Here is a 25,622-nt window from a genome sequence, read left to right on the forward strand (position 1 = left end):
GAAAAATTTGGTAGGATAAGAAGTCATAATAAAAAGGTTATGATCTCTGTTAGTAGAAGGAATGCCTGAGATCATGGTTTCATTTAAATATTGAAATATATAGACTGACCATCCTCAGAGCAATAAGAATCATCTGTAAGGCAATATAATTCCTACTTTCTCCACTTCTATCAGTATGACAGAACAAAAAGTGGTAAATCGAATGTTATATGGGAGATGTTCGATTATTTTCCATTGTCCTTTTCGTATTAATATACACAGGATTACTGGATTAGGGGGAAATACTTATCTTTTTACCTGAGAGAAAATATATTTTAATAGTTGTTGGAATGAATAATTTGTAACTTTTGAGGTTTTTTTTATTAGCAACTAAAAGCTTACTTGGTTTTACTTATTTCCTAGTCGTTAAAGTTTAAGAAAAGAAAATAATTCTCTGAATCTGAGGACATGAAAAACTTAATTGCTTACTTGACACACTTTGCTTATTTCTTTCTATTATATGCATTTTCTTCTCTCCTTTGGCATTACCATCTCATGCAATAGCCTTCTGGTTGATATTCATGCTTCAACTCTCTTTACACTCTAGTCCATCCTCACCGTATATTCTGTCAAACCAATTTTCCTAATGCCCAGATCTGATGATGTTGCTGTTCAGTAAACTTCAGTGACTCTTATATCTCGTATCAACTATAAAATCCTCTTTAGCTTTTAAAGCCTGGCTCCTTTCTGGCTTACCAGTCTTTTTACATCTTGTTCTCCTCGTACTCTGTGATCCATTGAAACTGTCTTCCTTACTGTTCCTCAAACAGGATACTCTTCTGTTTGTGGATTTTTACTGCCTGTCCTTCATGCTTGGAATTCTCTAACATTGAATATTGCTGTATTTTGTCATCACTTTCTCTTTGCTATGTATAAGATGAATCTTCAGTGTTGTTCTTTTAAAAAATATATTTATTTACTTTTAGTTTTCAACATTCATTTCCACAAGACTTTGAGTTACAAATTTTTTCCCCGTCTCTCCCCTGCCCCCACCCCAAGATACTAAGCCTACTGAATATCCCTTCCCCCAATCTGTTCTCTCTTATATCCTCCTCCATTCTTCCCCCCCCCCCCAACTTTCTTGTAGGGCAAGATGGATTTCAATACCCCAGTGCCTGGATATCTTATTTCCCAGTTACATGTAAAAACTAAATTTTTTTTAACATTTGTTTTTAAAACTTTGAGTTCCAGATTCTTTCTCTTCTTCCCTCCTCACCCACCCCTACTGGGAAGACAAGCAATTCAATATAGGTTGTACATGTGTAGTTATGCAAAACATTTCCATAGTAGTTATATTGTGAAAGACTAACTATATTTCCCTCCATTCTATCCTGCCTCCCACTTATTCTCGTTTCTCCTTTGACCCTGTCCCTTTTCAAAAGTGTGTGCTTCTAACTACCCTCTCCCCCCAGTCGGCCCTCACTTCTATTATCGCCTGCCCCCTTCATCTCCTTCCCCCCTACTTTCCTGTAGGGTAAGATACCCAATTGAGTGTGTATGTTATTCCCTCCTTAAGCCAAATTCAGTGAGAATAAGGTTGACTCATTCCCTTTCACCTTCCTGCTCTTTCCCTCCATTGTAACAGTTTTCTTTTGCCTCTTTTATATGAGATAATTTGCCCTATTCTATCTCTTCCTTTATCTCCCAATATATTCCTCTCTCACCTCTTAATTTTATTTTTTAAATATCATCCCTTCCTATTCAACTCATTCTGTACCCTCTAGCTATGTATACTTGAACACACATATATACACCCACACATATATATTTATATGTACACACATACATCCTCCTATGCATATATATGCATACATACACACACACACACATATATATATATATATATATTCCCTTCATCTATCCTCATCCTAAAAAAAGTCTCATGAGTCACAATGAACATTTTTCCATGTAGGAATGTTAATAGTTCAACTTGAATAAGTTCCTTATGATTTCTTTTTCTTGTCTACCTTCTAATGCTTTTCTTGCTTCTTGTATTTGAAAGTCAAATTTCCTGTTCTGGTTTTTCATCAAGAATGCCTGAAACTCTTCTATTTCATTGAATGACCATATTTTCCCCTGAAACATTATATTATGCTCAATTTTGCTGGGTAGGTGATTCTTGGTTTTAGTCCTAGTTCCTTTGGCCTCCAGACTATCACATTCCAAGCCCTCCCATCCTTTAATGTAGAAGCTGCTAGGTCTTGTGTTATCGTGATTGTGTTTACACAATACTCAAATTGTTTGTTCCTGACTGCTTGTAATATTTTCTTCTTGACCTGGGAATTCTGGAATTTGGCTATAACATTCTTAGGAGTTTTCTTTTTGGAACCTTTTTCAAAAGGAGACCAGTGAATTCTTTTTTTTTTTTTTTTGGTTTTTGGTTTTTGGAGGGGGAAAGCAGGGCAATTGGGGTTAAGTGACTTGCCTAAGGTCACATGGCTAGTAAGTGTTAAGTGTCTGAGGCCAGATTTGAACTCAGGTCCTCCTGACTCCAGGGCCAGTACTCTATTCATTGCACCATCTAGCCACCCCAAGTAGATTCTTTCAATTTCTTTCTTTTCTTTCCTGCCTTTTGAAGGGCAATTGGGGTTAAGTAACTTGCCTAAAGTTACCCGGCTAGTTTTTTTTTTTTTTTTTGGTTTGGGTGTTAAGTGTCTGAGGCTGGAACTGAACTCGGGTCCTCCTGACTCTGGGGCTGGCGCTTCACTCACTCTGCCCCCTAGCCACCCCTCAATTTCTATTTTGCCCTCTGGTTCTAGAATATCAGGGCAATTTTTCTTGATAATTTTCTTGAAGGATGATTTCTAGGCTCTTTTTTTGATCATGGCTTTCAGGTAGTCCAGTAATTTTTAAATTATCTCTCCTGGATCTATTTTCTAGGTCAATGGTTTTCCTAATGAGATATTTCAAATTGCCTTCTATTTTCTTCATTTGTTTGGATCTGTTTAATAGCATCTTGATTTCTCATAAAGTCATTAGCTTCCATTTGCTCCAGTCTAATTTTGAAGGAATTATAATCTTCAGTGAGTTTATTTTTTTTTATTTTTCAAATGCTTTATTAACTTCTGATTTAAATCATTCATTGCTGCCAGATGTTGAGTTACAAATTTTCTCCCTGTTTTTCCCCTACCTACCGCCCCAAAATAACAGTCCCACAGGATATCCCCTCCTCCAATCTGCTCTCTCCCATATTTTCTCCCATACCCCTTTCAACTTTTCCAGTGGATCTCTATGCCTGAGTGCCTATATATCTTATTTCCCAATTACATTTAAAAGAGTATATATATTTGAATATTTGATTTTAAAACTTTGAATTCCAGATTCATTCCCTTCCTCCCTTGTCACCCACCCTTACTGGGAAGATAAGCAGTTCAGTATTGGTTGTACATGTGTGGCTAATTCAAAACAATAACACAGTAGATATATTGTAAAAGACTGACTATATTTCCCTCCCTCCTATTCCCCCTCCCACTTGTTCTATTCTCTACTTTGATCCTGACCCTTTTCAAAATTGGATGCTTCCAACTTCCCTCCTCCCCAGCCTGCCCTCCCTTCCATCTTACCCCCTTTCATCCGCTTACCCCCCTACTCTCCTGGAGGGTGATATACCCTATTTAGTGTATATTTCATTCCCTCCTCAAGCCAAATTTAATGGGAATAAGGTTGATCCATTCCCTTTTACCTTTCTGTTCTTCCCCTCCATTGTAACCATTTTCCCTTGCCTCTTCTATATGAGATAGTTTATCCCATTCTGTCTCTCCCCATCTCCTCTCATTATATTCCTCTCTCACCTCTTAATTTCACCTTTTAAGTATCATCCCTTCCTGTTAAATTGGTCCTGTGCCCTCTATCTATGTATACCTGTAAACATATATGCACACATTCACATATGTATTCATATGCCCATATATCCTCACACACACACACATATATATATATATATATATATATATATATATATATATATATATATTTCTATTCCCTTTAACTACTGAGAAAAGTTTCATCGGTTACAATTACTGTTTTTCCATGTAGGAATGTTAATAGTTCAACTTTGATAAGTTCCTTATTTTTTTTCCCCTGTTTACCTTCTCATGCTTCTCTTGCTTCTTGTATCTGAATGTCAGATTTTCTATTCAACTCTTGTTTTTTCATCAAGAATGCTTGAAAGTGTCATTCCCCAATTGATAAATGGTCAAAGGATATGAACAGGCAGTTTTCAGAGAAAGAAATTAAAGCTATCTATAAGCACATGAAGAAATGCTCTAATTCACTATTGATTAGAGAAATGCAAATCAAAACAACTCTGAGGTACCACATCTCACCAGTTAGATTGGCTAAGATGACAAAACAGGAAAATGACAAATGCTGGAGAGGATGTGGGCAAACAGGAACACTAATGCATTGTTGGTGGAGTTGTGAACTGATCCAGCCTTTCTGGAAAGCAATCTGGAACTATGCCCAAAGGGCTATAAATACTTTCATACCCTTTGATCCAGCAATACCACTCCTAGGGTTATATCCCAAAGAGATCAAAGAAATGGGAGAAAGACCCATATGTACAAAAATGTTTATAGCAGCTCTTTTTGTTGTGGCAAAGAATTGGAAATTAAGGGGGTGTCCATCAATTGGGAAATGGCTGAACAAGTTGTGGTATATGCATGTTATGGAATATTATTGCGCTATAAGAAACGGGGAGCAGGCGGTCTTCATATTTACCTGGAGAGGCTTAAAAGAACTGATCCTGAGTGAGATGAGTAGAACCAGGAGGAATTTGTACACAATTACAGACACAACATATGTGTGATGACCAACTTTGATAGACTGGACTCTTCTCAACGATGCAGGGATATAAGTCAATCCCAAAAGACGCATGATGGAGAGAAAAACGTGCATCCAGAGAAAGAACTAGAAAGAACTAAATTTATATCCAGGTGGAAGCAAAATACCTGATCTTTTTTGTTCTCTTATTTGATTTTATGTCCTTTTTACCATTTTTCATTCCAGCTGGTACAATCCATCCTTATAACTGACCATTGTATAATGTGAAAGTATTTACAGATCCTATACTTGATTATAAGACGCCATGGGGGGGAGTTGGAAGGAGGGGGACAAAATGTGAAATTCAAGGAATTGTGGAATTGAATCCTGTAAACTAAAAGGAAACAAACAAATTAATAAATTAAAAATTGAATTAAAAAAAATGCTTGAAAGTCCTCTATTCCACTGAATGACGATATTTTCCCCTGAAACATCATACTCAGTTTTGCTGGGTAGGTAACTCTTGGTTTTAATCCCAGCTCCTTTGACCTCCAGAATATTGTATTCCAAGCCCTTCAATCCCTCAGTGTAGAAGCTGCTAGATCCTGGGTTATCCAGATTGTGTTTCCACAATATTCAAATTGTTTCTTCCTGGCTGCTTGTAATATTCTCTCCTTAATCTGGGAATTCTGGAACTTGGCTATAATATTCCTAGGAGTTTTCTTTTTGGGATCTTTTTCAGGAGGTGATCGGTAGATTCTTTCAACCTCTATTTTGCCCTCTGGTTCTAAAACATCAGGGCAGTTTTCTTTGAGAACTTCCTGGAGGAAGATTTCTAGGTTCTTACTTTGATCATGGCTTTCAGGTAGTCCAATAATTTTTAAATTATCTCTCCTGGGTATATTTTCCAGGTCAGTGGTTTTTCCCATGAGATATTTCACATTGCCTTCTATTCTTTCATTTGTTTGGATTTGTTTTTTTTTTTTTAAGCAATTGGGGTTAAGTAACTTGCTCAAAGTTACATGGCCAGTTATTTCTGGGTGTGGTGCTAAGTATCTGAGCCCAGATTCGATTCCCAGGTCATCCCTGACACTGGGGGCTGGTGCCCTTATTTGCTGAGCCACCTGGCCACCTCTAAGCAATTGGGGTTAAGTAACTTGCACAAGGTCACACGGCCAGGTGTTTCTGGGTGGGTGCTAAGTGTCTCAGCCTGGATTCAATCCCCAGGTCATCCTGACACTGGGGCCAGTGCTCTTGCTTGCTATGTGTTTGGATCTGTTTAACAGCATCTTGATTTCTCATAAAGTCATTTGCTTCCATTTGCTCCAATCTAATTCTGAAGCAATGATTCTCCTCATTGAGCTTTTGAGATTCTTTTTCCATCTGGCAAATTCAGCTTTTTAAGGCATTCTTCTCCTCATTGCCTTATTGAGCCTCTTTTGCCATTTGAGTAAGTCTGTTTTTTAAGGTGTGATTTTCCTCAGTCAGGCTGTTGCCTCTCATCTCATAATTTTCTTGCATCGTTCTCATTTTTCTTCCCAATTTTTCCTCCACTTCTCTTATCTGCTTCTTAAGGTCCTCTATTGCCTATAACCAGCTCATATTTTCCTTTGAAGCTTTTGGTGCAGGAGTTCTGACTTTACTGTCTTCCTCCTGTCCCATGTATTTCTCCTTTTTGTCCGCAACATAGGAGCCTAATGTTGGAATCTTCTGTCTGCTTTGTTTCCTTTGCCTGGTCATGTCGCTCCTGAGTCACTTGACTTTTGGGCTTTTTGCCACAGTAGGACTCTGCCACCAGACAGGGCAGCTTTCATCCAAAACGATGGGGTTTTCTCAGTTCCCAGAGGTATTAGATCGGAGGTATTAGGACCTCCACCCTAGACCGCAGTCCAGATCCAAGCAGATTAAAGCAAGAGCAATTACCCCTCAGACTGGTGCTTGGTCCCCCTACACTCTGCAGGCCAGGAGCTGAAGCTGCCACATGGCACTGGCTTGCTGTGCCTTGCTGTCTCAGCGGCTTGTTGCCCTGGCGGCAAAAGCTACACACTACCACTTACTGGGTTCCCAAGTCCAGACTGCACTGACCTCTCACTTTGTCCTTCGCATCTGTGTGTTGATAAATCTGGAAATGGCCACAGCTGCTGCTAATCTGGGGTCCCTCCCGCTGATCAGGCCCGCCCTGGGGATAAAGCCTTGCGGTGGGGCTGTGCTTGGCTCCCAGAACGCTGTGCTGGCTGATTCCTGCTGCCCTGCCGGACTGTCCTCAGCAGGAGGTTAGCTTCTCTGTGTCATTTTGTGGGTTCTGCAGCTCTAAAGTTTTTTCAGAGTCCCTTTTTTACATGGATTGGGGAAGGTGGAAACTGGAGCCATGTGGAGGTCCTACTTCTACTCTGCCATCTTGACTCCACCCCTTTCAGTGAGTTTATGAAATTCCTTTTTCATCTGGGCATTTTGGCTTTTTAATGGATTCTTTTCCTCGTTGGGTGTTCGGGCCTCTGTTGCCATTTGAGTTAGTCTATTTTTTAAGGTGTTATTTTCTTCAATCAGGCTGTTGACTCACTTTTTGTGATTTTCTTGCATCATCCTTATTTTTCTCCCCAATTTTTCCTGTACTTCTTTTACTTGATTTTCAAAATCCTTCTTGAGTTCCTCCATGGCCTGCGATCAGTTCATATTTTTCTTGGAAGCTTTTCATGTGGGAGTTTTGACTTTGTTGTCTTCTTTTGGTTCTATGTTTTGATCCTCTTTGCCCCCCAAAAGAAGATTCTATGGTCTGATTGTGCTTCCTTTATTTTCTCATCTCACCAGCCATTTATTTGACTTTTAAGCTCTTTGCCATGGTAGAACTCTGCTTGCAGAGTGGAGAGAGCTGTGTCCCAAATTTCTGGGTTTTTTTGTAGTTGTTCTCAGAGCTGTTCCCTCTACAACCGCCACAAATTCTGGCACGCTAGCATTCCTCATCCCAGGACAGCCACTGAAGACTGGGACCCAGATCCAAGCAGTTCAGAGCAAGAGCATTTACCCTCTGAATGGTTGCTTGTTCCCCCTATGATCTGCAGACCAGGAGCTCTGGAGGCAGGCATGCCATCATGCCAGACCACGCTCTTCTCTCACCCAGTTCAAGCAGAGTTCCCTACTGACCTTTTACTTTCTTTTTGGCACTTATGGGTTGAAATGTCTGGAAACTACCAGAAGTTTGCCTGGCTAGTCTGGGCTGTGGCTCAGGCCCAGGTCAGCTCACGCAGGATTTGGCTCCCAGCCTGGTATGGTAGAATCTTCCTGTCAGCTTGCCAGGCTGCCTTCAGTGGGAGATTTGTTTCTCTCTTTCACTTTGTTCGTTCTGTAGTGGTAAAATCTGTTTAGAGTCATATTTTTACAGGTTTTGGAGATGGTTGGAGTGGGAGCTCAAGCAGGTTCCTGCTTTTACTCTGCCATCATGGCGCTGTCCCCTTCAGTGTTGTTTTTGATCGATATTGTTAATAGTTTCCCCTTTTAAAAAAGTTTTATTTGATGCTTGTTGGTTCAGGGCTTCAGGTCTCCCATCTCTTGCTACCCTTGTCCTTTGAAGGTAGAGGAGGGATGCTCTGTACTGAATGATGAACATTTTCACACTTGATCATACCCTTCACATCCTAATGATTCAGAACTGTAGATCAGTTATACAAACCCTGTTCTAAACTCCCTACCACCTTATTGCTTATTGCCATCCCTTCACCCTTTCACCCCAAAGTTTCACCCTAACTTTACCTAGCCTTTTCACTCTGTCCTCTGAAGTGCCATATTCCATAGGCAGTAAACTTCCCTTCATCTTAAATTTTTCCCTTCCCACTCCTCTCTGCCAGCTCTTACTGGAACCTTGTTCTCCTTCTGATGACACAGCCTCCCTGGCCACCCCTTTCCAGAATTGTCTTAGAACATTATATTGCTGAGAAGAACCTAGTCTGTCATAGTTGATCATTATACAGTGTTACTATGTACAAAGTTCTCTTGGTTGTTCTGCTGTCTTTGCTCAGCATAAGTTAATGTAAACCTTTCCAGGTTTTTCTGTGATCCACCTCCTCATCATTTCGTATAGCACAATAACATTCCATAACTTGTTCAGACATTCCCTAATTGATGGGCATTTTGTCAGTTTCCATTTCTTTGCCACTACAAAAAGAGCCTACCTTCCTTTAAGTCCCCACTAAAATCCCATCTTCTATGTGAAGTCTTTTTCAACCCTTTTAATTCTAGGAACTTCCTTCTCTTTTAATGATTTTTTATTTATCTTGTGTATAGCATGTTTGCACTTACTTGTTTATTTGTCTCCTATATTAGATCGTGAACTCTTTCATAGCATGGACTGTTTGTTTTGTCTCGTTTTGTTTCCCCAGCATTTAGGTGCTTAAGAAATAGTTATTGAGAGGCGGCCAGGTAGCACAGCAAATCAGAGCACCGGCTCAGCACAACCTGGAGATCGAATCTGCGCTCAGACACTTAGCACCCACCCAGAAACACCTGGCGTGTAACCTTGAGCAAATTACTTATACCCAATTGTTTAGGGGCAGCCAGGTGGCTCAGCGAGTAAGAGCACTGGCTCCAGTGTTGGGATGACCTGGAGATTGAATCCTGGGCTCAGACACTCAGCACCACATCCAGAAATAACTGTCCGTGTAACCTTGAGCAAGTTACTTAGCCCTGATTGCTTTAAAAAAAAAAAAAAGGAAAGAAAAAAAGAAATAGTTATTGACTGACTTCATGGTCTTTAATCACTTATCTATTGGGGAATTGATTTTGGTCTTAATCTATTTTTGTTAGTTGTCTACATACCTTTGAATAGTTTCGAATGTTTTTTTTAAAATTTCTAATAATTATTTCCTATGGGTTCTATAATGTTTTGTTGATAGACCTATTCAAATATTTCCTAATTGATGAGTGCCCGCCATTTTGCCCTGTTTAATTCCCCACCCCTGCCCCATGCCTCAGAAAAAAGTGTAGCTCTGTATATTTTTGTGTGTATGTGGGGCTTTTCCTTCTGTCCCTCTTTGGTGAATATACCTAGGTATGAACTGTTTCATGACATTTTTCTTGTTTCACATTATTTTCTAGAATGGATAATAGTCATTGTGTCCTTATTTCTGTCCATTTCCCATTTTCTGGAGCAAATGGCTTGTTTAAATTTGTCAAGTTGGAACAGTTGTAATCATAGGCAGTCACATCTTTTATCTTCATCCTTCTAATTTTTTCTTGCTGTTGATCTTTGCTATGTATAGTTCATTATCTCACTGAACAAAAAACAGCTGATTCTGAAATGATTCTCCAGTTAGCAGACATTTTTTGGCCAAGGATTGGTGAGTTTTATTTTTCATTATTTTTTCTGAGTTTACCACATCCAGTTGCTTTGTGAACCTTTATTGATAAAAGTATTACTAACATAAAACCATGAGTCTCCTGAGTAGTCTATAACATATTTTTCCTGTTTCTTGGATTCTTGATTTGCTATTCTCTTTGTAGCTGTTATTTTCAGTGTGAAGTCAATCAATATCAAAATATATGTTGATGTAATTTGAAGGATTTTGCCACGATCTTCATAGAATTCATCTACTTAATCCTTGGGAACAGATGTTGGCACATATGGTGCAGTCATCTTTATTGTCATTGTTTGGTTATGCTCATTGTGAGTACTGTATGGTGAGTTAACCATGTGTTCTGTGATAGTGCCTTTGAGTGTTCTGCTAGGTACTTTGCTGTCTTTCTGTCTTCCAAGTTTTTCAGTAATGTGTTGACCTACTTATTTTTTTTTTCCAAATATCATTCAATCCAGTTTCCTAAGTATTACCTTGAGAGAGGCCACAGAATTGGTGGGAAACAAAAATATTCTTTTCTTTGGGGTAAGGGAGGTAGAATGGAGGAGAATTGTGTGTGTGTGTGTGTGTGTGTGTGTGTGTGTGTGTGTGTGAAAACATCAGTGAAAGGAAATATAAAACACTTCTAGGATGACTTCTTTTCCTTGAGGGTAGTATTGGATACTCCCACAAAGGTAGGTTCTCTCTATTTCTCCCTCACCCCAGCTTGTCCTCATATTGGCATGTCTTCCTCCATTGCTCAAATGATGAGGCTAGCTACAAGCATAACCCTTTGGCTACCACTGACTTTTTCTCACAGTCCTAGGGATTATCTTCATGTGGTGAGGATACATACCTTTCTGCTTTTTACCACAATAGCTTCTGAGCCCTTATCAATGCGCTTACCTAAGATACAGTCACCGTTATACCTTTAACTCTTTTTAAGAAAAAAATTTTATTGATATCCTTTGTTTTGAAATTATATAAATTTCCCTTTTAAAAGAAAAAGAGGAAGAAGAAAAAAATAATCAGTACGTTGAAAATATCAGAAAATATCTGAAGGATTCCATACCTGGTTACCTTCTGTCTCTTTAAAGGAAAGGAGGGATGTGTCTTCTCATATTTCATATTTGAAGCAATGCTTCTTCTTTATAATTTTGCAGTTGACACTCCTTGTCCTTAGTTTATTCTCTTAGTTTCTTTGTCTTTCTCAATTTATTAATTTTTTGGGTGAGAATACTGGGGTTAAATGACTTGCCCAAGGTCACACAACTATTAAGTACCACATGTCTGAGGCAGGATTTGAATTCATGTCCTTCTGACTCCAGGGGTGGTGCTTCATCACTGCGCCACCTAGCTGCCCCCGTCTGTCTCTTTACGTAGTTTTTCTCTGATGTACCTTTGGCTTCTTATATAGTTTTTCTGACCTCCTATACCTTCTCTATCCTTAAATCAGAATTTTCCAGTGGCCAACAACTCATCTTTTGTGAACTGAAACTAAAAAAATCCACTTTCTTTCAGACCTGAACCCAGCAGTCCTTACATCATGTTCCTGTAATATCCAAGCAGTCAATTTATTTATAATTTTGTCAGTTACAATCCTTTTATAATTCTAAAACTTTTCTTATGTTGGTGAGTTGATGGATCATGGTGCCCTGTAGCTATCATTACCTCAGTCATTGCTGTCTTCTAAACCGGTCCTCTCATATTTTTCTGAGAGACTCTTCTCTGTCTCATCTCCAGAACAATTTGTGCATCTTCCCAGTATTTTATCTGAAATGCAACATTTCTTTTCCAGTTCATTTTATTAGTTTTCTTATGTGGTAGAAGTTAGGCATATGGAAATTCCATTATGACATTCTGGGTACTGAGAAGATAAGTTTGCCAAAATCTGATTGTTTCTCCTTGTGATCTGTTGTTCAGATACTTGAAGAGTGCTTTCATGTCCCCCCCCAGAGCCTTCTCTTCTCCAGGATAAATAGTTTGTAACCCCAGTTCCTTCAAATGTGATGAACTCAGGGCTTTTAACCATCCTGATTGCCTTCCTAGACATTCTTCTGGAAAGCCTTCTTGCCATGCTATACTTCTGGACAACTTCCTTAATGCTAAGGGATTAAGGTTCTCAGCACACACACAAATACACACACACACACACACACACACACAAAATTTGCCATGATAGGATGTTAACTGCCTTTTCTCTCTTCATGTATAACTTTCAAACAAAAATGAACAAAAATGCCCCCTGTCCCCATCTACCCTGGACAGAACTTTACTATATGCAATTTCCCCCATTGAAATATAAACTCTTTTGAGGGTAGGAACTAACTTAGCATAGGACTTAGAACAGGGCTTGTAATATAATAAGCCCTTAAATAAAAAATTTTTCATTTGTTCCTTCATTTCTCAGATGCATGTCCAAGAAATAATCACATTATGCCTTCTTCATTTGTTATAAATATTTAAAAAAAAACTTAGTCATATATTGTCTTGAACAGATAATTAAGTTTCACATATAGTAGTATAGACTCTAACTGGGTGCTAGTGACCAAAACTGAGTGATATACTAAAGTTGAGCAAAGAATTATGTTTTGTCCTATGTAGGGAGGACAGAAGGAAAATGACTTGAAACTTGGAAGTTAGGTTGATTTTGAATTAGGAAGAAAGAAAGGTATACTATGTGTACAGGAGGGACAGTGGTTTAAGGAGAAGAAAGATAGAATGTCTAAAAACAGGCTTGGAATCAGAATAAATTTGAATATAGAATGCTTTTGGGATAGTGAGGAAATAGGCCTGATTCAAATGCAGATATATTACTTTTTTTGGAAATAAGTGATGCACTTAATAGAGTGCTGGACTTGGAATCATGAAGACCTGAGTTCAAATTTTGCCCCATTTGTTATTGGCTGTGACTCTGGACTAGTCACTTAACATTATCTTAGTCTGTTTCCTTATCTGTAAAATGGGGTAATAGCACCTTCCTTTCAAGATTGTTGTCAAGAACAAATGAGATCATATATGTAAATCACTTTGTGAACCTTCAAAATGCTGTATAAATGTTATCTATTATTTTTTGGTATGTGGTTAAAAATATCTTAGTTTTATTAATAGAAAATTATGATGCTACATATACAAGTGGATTATTTTACATTAAACTGGGAAAACAGCTTTCTAAATTATTGTATTCTAGGTTTTTTGTAGGTTTCAATTTTTAAGTTTATATGTTGCATTGTATTTTGTTACACAATTGAAAAATATACCTTGGGAAAAGGCCAAATAGATCAGAGTGTTAATTCTGTAAGGTGTTTTTTGTTGGTAAACTTTTATGACTGGGATTGTGTTGGCAGTTTTATACTCTTTGAGGAAGTTAAAAGTGAATAGAAATACTTATTAAGCTAAGAAAAGTTCACTCGTTCATACTACACTCATTTCTGTATCCTCTTTCCAATGTCATTTAGTCTTTTGAGAAGCAGACAGATAATTTTCTAAAATATCATAACCTTGTTTTATTGTGGATGGGTTATTTTATATTAGATAATTAATCTTAAATGATACTAAATTTCCTTAAAGTTAGGATATTTACTTAAGGATTTACAACTCAATTCACATATGAAAAATTCATTAAGGAAAAAGGAATAATGGATAAACGTCAAACATGAACTTGTTTAAACAATTTTCAAGATATTCTGGTTCTTCTGTAGTGATATTGAACTCTGTAGTCATAGACTTTAATTTGTGCATAGAACTGACCTGATGCTGTGCAGGGATACTCATTGCATCCCTTCATTCAATTCACTCTAATTATCCCCAACTTCCTGGGGAGCCTGCTTAGAACTGGTCATGAATGTGTATTATTAAGTATTAAGATACTTGGATGCCCTCGTTACATGTACCAAAGTAGTTTTAGGCATGAAATTTACACATAAATGATAGGTATAGAAAGTCATTGTTTGCTGTGATTTTATTTTATCAAACTTACTGTGTATGGTACTGAAGTAGGGTTAGGTCATTTTGACAGTGATTTAAACTTGAAATAAAATTGATTGTTAATATAGTTCTTAAGCTCTTGCACTTTATTGTTTATTACGTATTACACATTGTTCAAGTAGTGATAGTGTGTTAATCATCTTTTGAACATACAATTTTGCAATTTTATATGCATATTTTAGGGTGATGGTAATTACTTTTTGCTAGGAGCATTTGTCAATGCAGAGTTTTGTCTCTTCAAGGTTCATGTGAAAATGGCAGATGAGGCTGTCTGTGTTGGCCCAGCTCCCACCAGCAAAAGCTACCTCAACATGGATGCCATCATGGAAGCCATTAAGAAAACCAGGGCCCAAGCTGTGAGTCTGAATGAATCTATCTGCTGCAGCTGTTTCATATATAGTAAACAGAAAAGCTAAGAGTTTGTATTTTTTTAAAAATTAAAAAAAAGAGAGAGAGAATGATTGACTATGTTGTTGCACTTAGTTCATGTCACATGAGTTAAATGTGGCCGAAATCACTACTGGAAATCAAAGGCTTTGTAGCATCTGGCAGTGCTGGTCGCCGATCCTGCAGGTGGCTGCTGGATTCAGCTTTCACACCAGGGAGCAGCTTCAGTTCATTTCCAAATTCCCCCCTTCTCTCCACAAAAAAATACCAATTAGTTTTGAGCATTAACTCTTTCAGTGTCATAACAGTTTTTAAAAATGTTAAATTGTAATCAGCTTCCCAAAAGACTTTTGTTTGAATTCAGCTTTAATCCTTTAAAAATTATACACGTATAATTACACTTACAGAAATGTAAGTCATGCATTCAATAATTTAGTTACATGATGTCAACAGAATGCGCATTAGTTTAGATGGATAAATGCAGGCTGCGTATTTTTTTTCCTTCATTCTTTCCCTTTTCCTTTATTCACATTCAATTTAAAAGAAATACACAGAAAAAGCAATGAAATAAAGGCATGATAATTGAAATAAAAATGTTTGTGCATATGAATATATACAATTTTACTATCACATATTTAACTGTCACGTTTCAAAATATGCAGAATCATCTTTAAAATTGAGTGGAGGCAATGAACACTAGCAATTAGCCTGGAGTGCCTCGATTAGCATTTAGATTTCTATTGAAATAAATGTTTTGTTTAAATAAAAACCTGAATTTATGAATGCATATTGTAGCTATTTAGTGTTTATTCACACAGCTAATGAGTATAAAATATTTTCATGTTTTAACTATGGCCCATCATAATATTTTTAGTTAATTGTTTACATGAAATTAAATTAGTGTGGTGGAATTCTCTGCTTATGTTGCATTGCTGTGTATTCTATTTTATAAAATACTTGCATGCAGAGAGGTAGCATGAAGTAGTGAAAATAACACTGAACGTGAAGTCAGAAGACCTGGGCTTAAGTTTCTGTTTTGATAGTGATTAGCTACAAAGACTTGGACAAATCATTTGACTTGGTTAAACCTTATCTGTAAAATGGGAATATAATTTTTTTTGCTGTTTTTTAAAGGCATTTGAATATACTTAGTAAACAAGAAGCATCATAAGGGATAGGATTTTAAAAACATTTTAGTAGTATTAATAACATTAATAAGTGTACTCAGTTTAAAATTATAGTGCTTTATAGTATGTGTATATGTTTATATATTGTTAGGATCTGCACTGTATACCTCATGATATTGGGTCATATGTCTTAGTACTTTAAACATAATTTTCTTACTAGAATGTACAGTATTGAACAATAGGATAATCGCTAGCATTATGTGTGATGAAATGTAGCAGAGTGAAAAATTATTGCATAGGAAGGCAAAAAGATGTCACATATAGTAAAGGATATATTGAATTAACTTTTTTTTCTATTTTTATTTTTAAGGTACATCCAGGGTATGGGTTTCTTTCAGAGAACAAAGAATTTGCTAAGTTGTTGGTAAGCTTTTATTGATACTTGGTAGATTATCAATTAATAGTTTTCATTGTATTGGTAGGATGAGTGTTTTTTTATATTTGCCTATGAACATTTTATTAATCCTTCCCCAAATTTTAATGGTCTAATTGTTTTTTGAAAATATTTTGCAACATTGAAAACTTTAGTAGTCTTTAGTTTGGAATTTGAAGATAATCCTAACAGTGGAAAAATTATAAAATCTCTGGTGTCGCCAGTAAATAACCTCTAGTTTAATAAGGACAGCTAGATGATACAGTGCATGGAGTGCTGGGCCTGTGGTCAGTAAGACCCATCTTCCTGAGTTCAAATCTGGCTTCAGACACTTACTAATTGTGGGACTCAGAGCAAGTCACTTAACTCTGTTTGCCTCATCTGTAAAATGAGCTGAAGAAGGAATTGGCAAAGCACACCAACATTGGCTTAGAAAACCCCAAATGGGGTCACAAAGAATGGGTCACAATTGAAATGACTGAACAACAGCAACTCTAGTTCATCTGATAATTCTCTCTAGTTTATAATTTTAATCTTGTAGTTCTAAAATTATATCTCAGGGTTGTTTGACATATTTATGTAGTAAAAGGAGCAAGAAGTGAAAATCATGGTGTTTTTTAGTTAGTGCATTAGAGGAGATGTGTTTTTTGAGTGAAACTGAAGTTACGTAAAATGCGATCAAAGAGCCAGATAGTCCTGGACTTTCTTTCCGAATTTGACTTTGATTGTAGTAGATAGTTCAACAATTTTTATCCCCATTTTGTGGTAAATGTAATTATAATTTAATAATTTGATCAGGGTCATTAGATTTTAAGGATTCATCCCAAATGTAATTTTTATTTAAAACACTGATATATCTCATTTCATTCCTAAATTCATAGTAGTATTAGAAGTAATCTTCAGTACTGTATAGTCCACATGCTTTCTCTCCTTCTCCAAGGAAACTGAAGAATAGAGAGGTCATGGCTTAACTGATTTCACTGAAGCTAGTTAATGTCAGGGAATGTCAGCGGAAAGTAAATCACATTGAAATAGAATTCCTAAACTCAGGTTTAACAGCTGAATCCAGTATAGATGTATTGTGTTCATTCTCTGATACCCTTCTTGATTCTCTTTTAGTACTGGGTATCTCTGCCATGCTTCTGTTTTAGCTATATTTTCTTGTTAGATATTTAGATAAAATCCAGTTATCTCTTAAGAAAAAAAAAAGACCATAAGCAAATATTATACTCTGGTTTTTTTTTTTTTTTGAGTTAACAAGCTTACTTTAATCAGTCAGATATGTATCATTTACCTAGTTCAGGGGAAAAAGGTCAGCACCCCGAACTTCAGAATATACAGACAGAATTATCAAGACAGAAACAGATCAAGTAGACAGATTTCTAACCTGTCCAACCATTACATCCAATCCAAATCAACATCTGGGTTTCAAAGCCGGGGAACTCTCAACAATGGCTTCCCAGAGTTTCATCTGATCAAATCACAGAACACTTCTCAAAGTGAGCCCCCTATACTTTGTTTTATAGAAGAATTACTGAGTCCCAGAGCATGAGTGATTTCCTGATTGTTGCATTGAGATGAGCCAACACAGGAATTTTACCCAATTTGTCAGACTAAGATTTGTCTGTTTTAAGGCAAGATTACAACTGGAAAGCAGTATGCTAATATACTCATGCAATTTAAAAAAATTATGTAACTAATAGCATTACTGATTATCTTTGGAATTTAGTGATTATTTTCCCATTTCTATAATAGGTGGAAGTCCTCATTCACCTTGAGTTGCAAAATTCTTAATTTGAAGTCTTTTTTTTCTAATGAAACATTAAAACATTATCTAGGGTAGAGATTCCTAACTTGTTCATGGAACTACCATGTGGTTTATGGATAGATTTCAGAGGGTTTACAAAACTATGTCATAATTTTAAAAGCTGCTTTTTCATATTGAATTGTTTTAATGGTCTCAAAATTCAGTGACAGATTTTTGGTCAAGTTGTTTCCATGTAGAAATTACTGGTTTTGAAAATTAATAACTTAAAACTGCCACAAATGGTCCACAGAAACATTGCTTCCCTCTGAAGCTTTTACAATGTATTGTAATCATTAACCAGTCTTTTACTATTAAACTTAAGTGGCCAATTTCAGTATAATTGGTTTCCTTTTTAGTCCTACGTCTTTTGTTTTATGCATTTAAAGGGGGCCATTGCTTTACTAGTCTGACAAAAAGGGCATAACATGACATGACATGACATGACATAAAAATTAAGAATTCCTGAGCTAGAGTATTTGTTTGTAGTTGGCTAGTACTAAAAATAACATAAGAAATGAAGTTGTTTTAAGTCATATTGTTATGTCATACATCATACTGTATTTTTTTTTTTAAAGCAATCGGGGTTAAGTAACTTGCTCAAGGTTACACGGCCAGTTATTTCTGGATGTGGTGCTAAGTATCTGAGCCCAGATTTGATCCCCCAGGTTATCCTGGCACTGGGGCTGGTGCTCTTACTCGCTGAGCCACATGGCCACCCCTAACCAATTGGGGTTAAGTAACTTGCTCAAGGTTACACGGCCAGGTGTTTCTGGGTGGATGCTAAGTGTCTGAGCCCAGATTCGATCCTCCAGGTCATCCAGACACTGGGGCCGGTGCTCTTAGTCGCTGTGCTACCTGGCCGCGCCCATTATACTGTATTATTGGCTTCTAACCATTATATTTTAGCAGTTATTATTCTGAGCTGGTTATATTTTCATTAATATGATTGTGATACAATATAAAAGTATGGGTGCCCATAGAGTCATAGATAACTCTATGAACAATCTTGGATGATGTTAGGTACATGATTGTAGGGTGTTTTCATGTTTCTTGGTTCATGTTTAGTTTTCATTACTTGTTTTCTCCTAAGCTTGAAATTTAATCAAGTACAGCTTTTGAAACAGAGAAAATGTTTTGTTTTTCCCCATTGGGGGAAAATTTCTATTTATTTATTTTTTGTTACCTCACAATGATGGAATTCAGCATATAATGCCTTTTGTTTAGAAAAATCAAGTTTTGTACTTCTGACGTTTTTATAAATTTTTAGAAAGGACTTGTGTATAAAGTGATTTATTAATTTTTTTTTGTATTTTTATTTTGGATATTTTTTGAGAATCTCTTTACCTTTTTACATTTTAAATGATAGTACAATATTTGACACCTTTGACCAATTCTTCAAGAATTGCTACAAAATGGTAGAATATTTTGCCTAAATGATTCATGTAAAAATAACAATTTTCTATAGTTTTATTGTGATCAAATAGGTTTTCTTTTTAAAACTATTTTCTGTTCTTTAATCCTCTCTGAGTTCCTTTTATTCCTAGCTTTAAAGGAACTAGAAAGGGTAGGTAAAACAGTAGTACTTCTAGGCTTGCTGGTGGTTGTTCTATCCTTTTATATCTTTCACAAATAAGATTTGAAGACTTATTGCTCATTGTCCTTATTTCCTGACACTACATAGGAATAGACTGGAATGATTAAGGGTCTTAATATATATATATATAATATAGTATTATCCCTCCCTATTTTCTTCACTATTGGCTATACGTATACTTTACTAAAATACTGTGACTCACTGGTCTTTTAGGTGGAATCTTATTGCTTCTTGCTCCCCACTCCTACTTCACAAAGCTCTCTCTTTTCTTTCTCGTTCATCATTTCCCAGCTTCTGTCCTCACACTTTGATTTTAACATCCATATAGATTCTTAAACTCCCATACCTTTCAATTCCTCAGTCTTCTTAAATTCTATGACCCACTCCTTCATTCTACCTCCACCACATACTCCTTGTATTTCACTAATATTTACAAGATATTCCTGTCTGTATTCACCTTAATTCCATCTTTCCCTATGTCATACCTCCTGACCCTATTCTTCACCCTATTTCTTCTTTCTTTTCTTTCTCAGCCCATTATTCCTTCTCTTAATTTAATTTCCTCCCTTTCCAATCTCAACTTGATAACTAATTCAACTTTGTTGTCCTTTACTCAAAAATCCCTTGCCCATGTGTCATCTTTCTGCTTATCCCTTGCAAACCTAGTTTTGAATTATCCCGCATTTGATCATTCTAATTATTCTACCAGGTGACTTCCATTCCTATTCATAGACTGCTCAATGTAGCTGGAATAGTTAACATAACCACGATAAATTCATGCTATCCAACTTCAATTGGGCCCTTAATGAAGCAAGACAATGAATTAATATTTTTATTTCTCACTAATTGATTCTGTAACTACTTTCCCATAGAAGCTATTCTAAATTTCTCAAGCCTTTCACACTTTCTCCAACTCTTTAAGGTGAGGACCTTGCTTCTTAATTTACTAAAACAATCGAGGTCATTGGATGTGAGTTCACTCTTTTTTCCCTTTTCTTTGTTTTAGAGTCTCTTGTCTCCTTTCCCTCAGTCTCTGACACTGTGAGGGTTGTTTTCTTGCCAAGGCCAACCACCATATTTGTGAGCTTGATCTTGTCTCCTCTCATTTTCTCTGTAGATTTCAACTTCAGTAATTCCCACCCTGACCTCTTGTCATCTACTGATTCCTACTCTGTTACCTTCAATTGTATAAGTCTCCTCTATCCTTAAAAAAACTTTCATTACATCCTACTATAGGGAAAACTATCTTAATTCAGTGCAACCATTTCCTCTCTGTCATTCACTCTTCAACCCTTTTCATTCTGACTTTGAAATTCATCAGTCATCTGAAACTCTCTCCAAATTCACTAATGCTCTCTTACTTGCCAGATCTGATTTTTTTTATACTTACTCATCTTTCTCAACTTTTTTACTGCACCATTACTACTTCTTTGTGTTTTTGTGACACTCCTCTCTTACTTGTATAACCTCTCAATCAGTGTGCTACTCAACAGTCCATATCATACCCCCTAACTGTGGCTATTCTTCCTGAATGTTTTTCTCTTGTTGACTTCCTTACCTCTTGTGGGTTGAACTGTCATCTTCATGCTATTGACTGCCAGATTAGTGTATCCAAGCCCCAGTGTTTCCTTTGACTTTTCTGTTTCACATGTTCATTGCTTATTGGACATCTCAAACTCAACATATTCAAAATAGTGCCCATGATCTTTTCTCCCAACCTAACCCTTTTCCAAATCTCCCTGTTTGTGTTGAAAAGACACCACTGTTCTTCCAGTCTGTTTGCTTCATAACCTCTGCATCATTCTTGACTCCTCATTTCTTCTTGTCCCACATAGCCAGTTAATTGCCAGATCATGCCGTTTCTCTTTCCACAGCATATCTTGAACCTAGTGCCTTCTCCATATGAATCATGAATCACTTTAGTTCAGGTTCTTACCGTCTTTAGGACAAATATGACTTCTCATTCCCCTCCTTAATCAACTCTACTTATTCCTTGTTATTGTGTGATAAAACATAAATTCTTGTGTTTAGCTTTTAAAGTCCTTCACAGCTGGATGCTAACATGGTGTATTACTTCTTTTTCACTTTGCTGTTCACCCAGATTGGTTTTCTCACTGTTCTTCATGCATGTGCCCCTTCATTTCTCTTCACCATGCTTGGAATGCATATTTGTTTTAACTCTTCTTCATAGTGGTCCTGTTCTTTTTTTCATGAGGAAGAGACAACATGTACCAGGTGACTCAAAACATCATTATCACCTTGGATCATCTATCCTATGTTGAAAAAGATAGCTCAGAACATTGGGAATAATAGTACCAACCAAACCGTAAGACTTGCTTTCAGTTCAACCACTGTAGCCGTCATTTAAAGAAATCATTGTGGGCCCGCCTTCCTTCCACTATTTCCACCACCAGTAACAGTTGCTTACCAGTTACCACCAACAGGCTGTTATGCACAAGAGCCCTAGGAGAGTTATTAGCTCCCAGATCACTGGACCTCCTTACAGCTCAGCACTCACAGCTGTTATCTGGGGAAACAAGCCTTCCTTTCAGGCTACCAACAAGCTGCCATTCACAAAGCACTAAAGTCACACTGAAGCAGCAAGGCACCCTTACGGAAAGGTATTAAAAACATTCCCTAAGGGAAATGACATTTGCTTTTGCACCCTAAGGACCAGGGAACCTTTCCATCTAATTAGTGACTGAAACCTTCTTTATGTATCGTGTCCCTCATTTGACTGTGAACTTCCTGAGATCTGGGACTATCTTCCTTTTCTGTTTGAATCCCCAGCACTTTGCATAGTGATTTGCACATAATAAGTGCTTAATATATTTTTCATCCATCCATCCATCCATCCATCCATCCATCCATCCATCCATCCATCCATCCATCCTCATTTCTAGCCTAACTATACTATGTGAAGCTTTCTATGATCTGTTCAACTACTGTTTCCCTCCCTTTCAAACTACCTTATATTTAATTGATTTACATTTATTCTCTGTATTCTTATGTATGTTTTTGTTGCTACCCTTGTTAAAATAATTCCTAACCCCTGGACAGAAGGAATTGTTTTATTCCTTGTAATGATATCTCTAGCACTTAGCATGGTATGTGACACATAATAGTAGGCACTAAATAAGTACTTGATTGAGTTTGATCATTGAAATTGTTGTTAAAATAGACATATCCGAGCATATCTACTTGGCTACCTTCCTGGTTTTTATTTACTTTATTTCCTCTGGAGTGATACAGAAATATAATTTTTTAAAAGGACTATAATAAAAATGTATTTTGTGTAGATTTCATAATCTGTATTTAATTTTAATGCCTATGTTGCCATTAACATATTTCAAAAGCAAGCATAAAAGTAAAAGTAAATTTGAAGTGTTTTCTGTGTGTTGGGCATATATTTTATGAGTAAGCTGTGGTGAAATCTTGGACATTTTTTGCTCTGTAACTGTGGGAGAAGTTATTTCAATTTGTAATAGTTTACTTTTCTGTAAAATAAGAGTTGGGTAAGTTGTTCTCTAGGGTCCATTCCAACACTTAAGTTTCTGTGATTTTAAATAAATCCCATATGGTATATAATGTCTGCTTAATAATAGTAGTATAGGGACAGCTAGGTGGCGCACTGAATAGAGCACTGGCCCTGGAGTCAGGAGTACCTGAGTTCAAATGCGGCCACAGAAACTTGACACACTTACTAGCTGTGTGACCTTGGGCAAGTCACTTAACCCCAGTTGCCTTGACTCCCCCCCGAAAAAAAAAACCCTAAACAAATAATACTAGTATAATTCTTTTTATTATCAGAACTTCAAAAATAAATATCTTGGTTAACATTGGTTGGTTGTTTTGAATAATGGCCTTTTGGAGACATGTGACATCCATGGAATATGAAATAAGGGGTCTGTGCTGAGCGGTTAAGGCCATGTCATTGTGTTTCCTTATGTTTGTGGGATAGGAGACACAAGAGAGTTTAAATGCTGATAGTCATAAGTGCTCTGGTGAAAACAAGAGGAAAAATAGATAATGTACAATAAAGTTTGAAACCCTGTATGATAGGATTTGTTTTACAAGTAGTAATATCATTTTTGAATGTTTTTATTTTAGGACAGTATAGCTAATAATTCATTTACTTCAAGCTTTTTTATTTTGATTGAATAGTAAACTGTTGATTTTATTTAATATGTGTACCTCTGTGCTACTACATTATTTATTATCTTTATTAATTTGTTTGTTTACTGTTAGTTTACAAGAATCAGTTCCACAATCCCTTGAGTTTCAAATTTTCTCCTCCTTCCCTCCTTCCCTCTCCTTCCCTCCCCCCCCCCGAAGGCAGCATCCAATCTAGTATAGGATCTGCAAATACTTTCACATTATACATTAGATTATAAAGAAGGATGGTAATGGATGGAATAAACAATGAGAAAGGGGAAACAAAGCCAAACAAAAAAAGCTACTATATTTTTAAAAGATTTTGTTAACAGTTCATATTCTATATGAAAAAAAAAAAACAATTCATATTCTGATATCTCCCTTCTTTCAAACTTTTCTCTTTTTTGTGCAAGATTCTATCACTTTCCTTTTAAAAAAAAATTTTTTTTAAAGCAATTGGGGTTAAGTAACTTGCTCAAGGTTACACGGCCAGTTATTTCTGGGTGTGGTGCAAAGTATCTGAGCCTGAATTTGATCCTAGGTCATCCCAACACTGGGGCTGGTGCTCTTACTCGCTGAGCCACCTAGCTGCTCCTAAGCAATTGGGGTTAAGTAACTTGCTCAAGGTTACATGGCCAGGTGTTTCTGGGTGGGTGCTAAGTGTCTGAGCCCAGATTCAATCCCTAGGTCATCCCAACACTGGGGCTGGTGTTCTTACTTGCTGTGCTACCTGGCCGCCCCAATGCTATCATTTTTCTGATCACCCAGGTTCCTAACTTCAGAATCATCTTCAACTTTTCCTTCTCCTTAACATCTCCACCTCCAAATCTCCCTCCCCATGTCTTCTTGTTTCTATGTCCGTGAATTTCTCAGTTCTTTTTTTTTCAACTTTACACCAGCCTAGTTCAGACCCTTATCACCTCTTAACCTGAAGTAAATAATAGTTGATTAATTCTGTTTCTAGTCTTTCCCCCTTGAACTCATCTTCTATATAATTGCCAAAATAATTTTCCTAGTGCACACTTAGGAACAACTTTGCTGAAAATATTTCAGTATTTCCCTCTTGCTTCTTTTTTTCCCCATTTTTTCAAATGCTTTATTAACTTTTGATTTACATCATTCATTTCCACCAGATTTTGAGTTACAAATTTTCTCCCCCTTTTTCCTCTACCCACCGCCCCAAAATAGCAGTCCCACGGGATATCCCCTCCTCCAGTCTGCTCTCTCCCATATTTTCTCCCATACCCCTTTCGACTTTTCCAGTAGGGCATGGTGGATCTCTATGCCCAAGTGCCTGTATATCTTATTTCCCAATTACATGTAAAATAGTATTAATAATAGTGTATGTGTGTATACACATATATGTATATATATGTATATATATATTTAAACATTTTATTTTAAAACTTTGAATTCCAGATTCATTCCCTTCCTCCCTTGTCACCCACCCATACTGGGAAGATAAGCAGTTCAGTATAGGTTGTATATGTGTAGCTAATGCAAAACAATAGCATAGTAGATATATTGTAAAAGACTGACTACATTTCCCTCTCTCCTATTCCACCTCCCACTTGTTCTATTCTCTACCTTGATCCTGTCCCTTTTCAAAAGTGGGTGCTTCCAACTTCCCTCCCCCCCAGCCTGCCTTCCCTCTTATCCCCTTCGCCCCTACTGTTCTGTAGGGTGAGATACCCTATTTAGTGTGTATTTCATTCCCTCCCCCAGCCAAATTTAATGGGAATAAGGTTGAGCATTCCTTTTTACTTTCTATATGAGATAGTTCACCTCATTCTGTCTCTCCCCATCTCCTCTCATTATATTCCTCTCTCACCTCTTAATTTCACCTTTTAGGTATCATCCCTTGCTTTTAAATTGGTCCTATGCCCTCTGTGTATACCTGTAAACATATACACACATATTCACATATGTATTCATATGCCCATATACCCTCACACATAGACATATATATATATATATATATATATATATATATATATATATATATATA

The 25,622-nt window shown here is 36.8% G+C and overlaps 1 protein-coding gene across 4 annotated transcripts in view; it reads left to right on the forward strand.

Annotated features, from left to right (window-relative positions):
• PCCA (propionyl-CoA carboxylase subunit alpha) overlaps nt 1-25,622 on the forward strand; it is a 550,597-nt gene that overhangs the window by 73,685 nt on the left and 451,290 nt on the right. For 3 of the 4 annotated variants that reach the window (XR_011163584.1, XR_011163585.1, XM_069064183.1), the window contains exons 5-6: nt 14,354-14,467; nt 15,996-16,049. Coding sequence is in view for 1 of the 4 variants with exons in the window: in XM_069064183.1 (XP_068920284.1) it covers nt 14,354-14,467; nt 15,996-16,049 (168 nt within the window). In the remaining 3 variants the exon portion in view is untranslated. Of the gene's footprint in view, nt 1-14,353; nt 14,468-15,995; nt 16,050-25,622 lie in introns of those variants that run through there. The other variant, XM_069064184.1, reaches the window with a different exon arrangement.

The sequence above is a fragment of the Petaurus breviceps genome, unplaced genomic scaffold (assembly GCF_028583685.1).
Source record: "Petaurus breviceps papuanus isolate PSGF00001 unplaced genomic scaffold, PetGlider_PUasm1.0 90625, whole genome shotgun sequence".
NCBI lineage: Eukaryota > Metazoa > Chordata > Mammalia > Diprotodontia > Petauridae > Petaurus > Petaurus breviceps.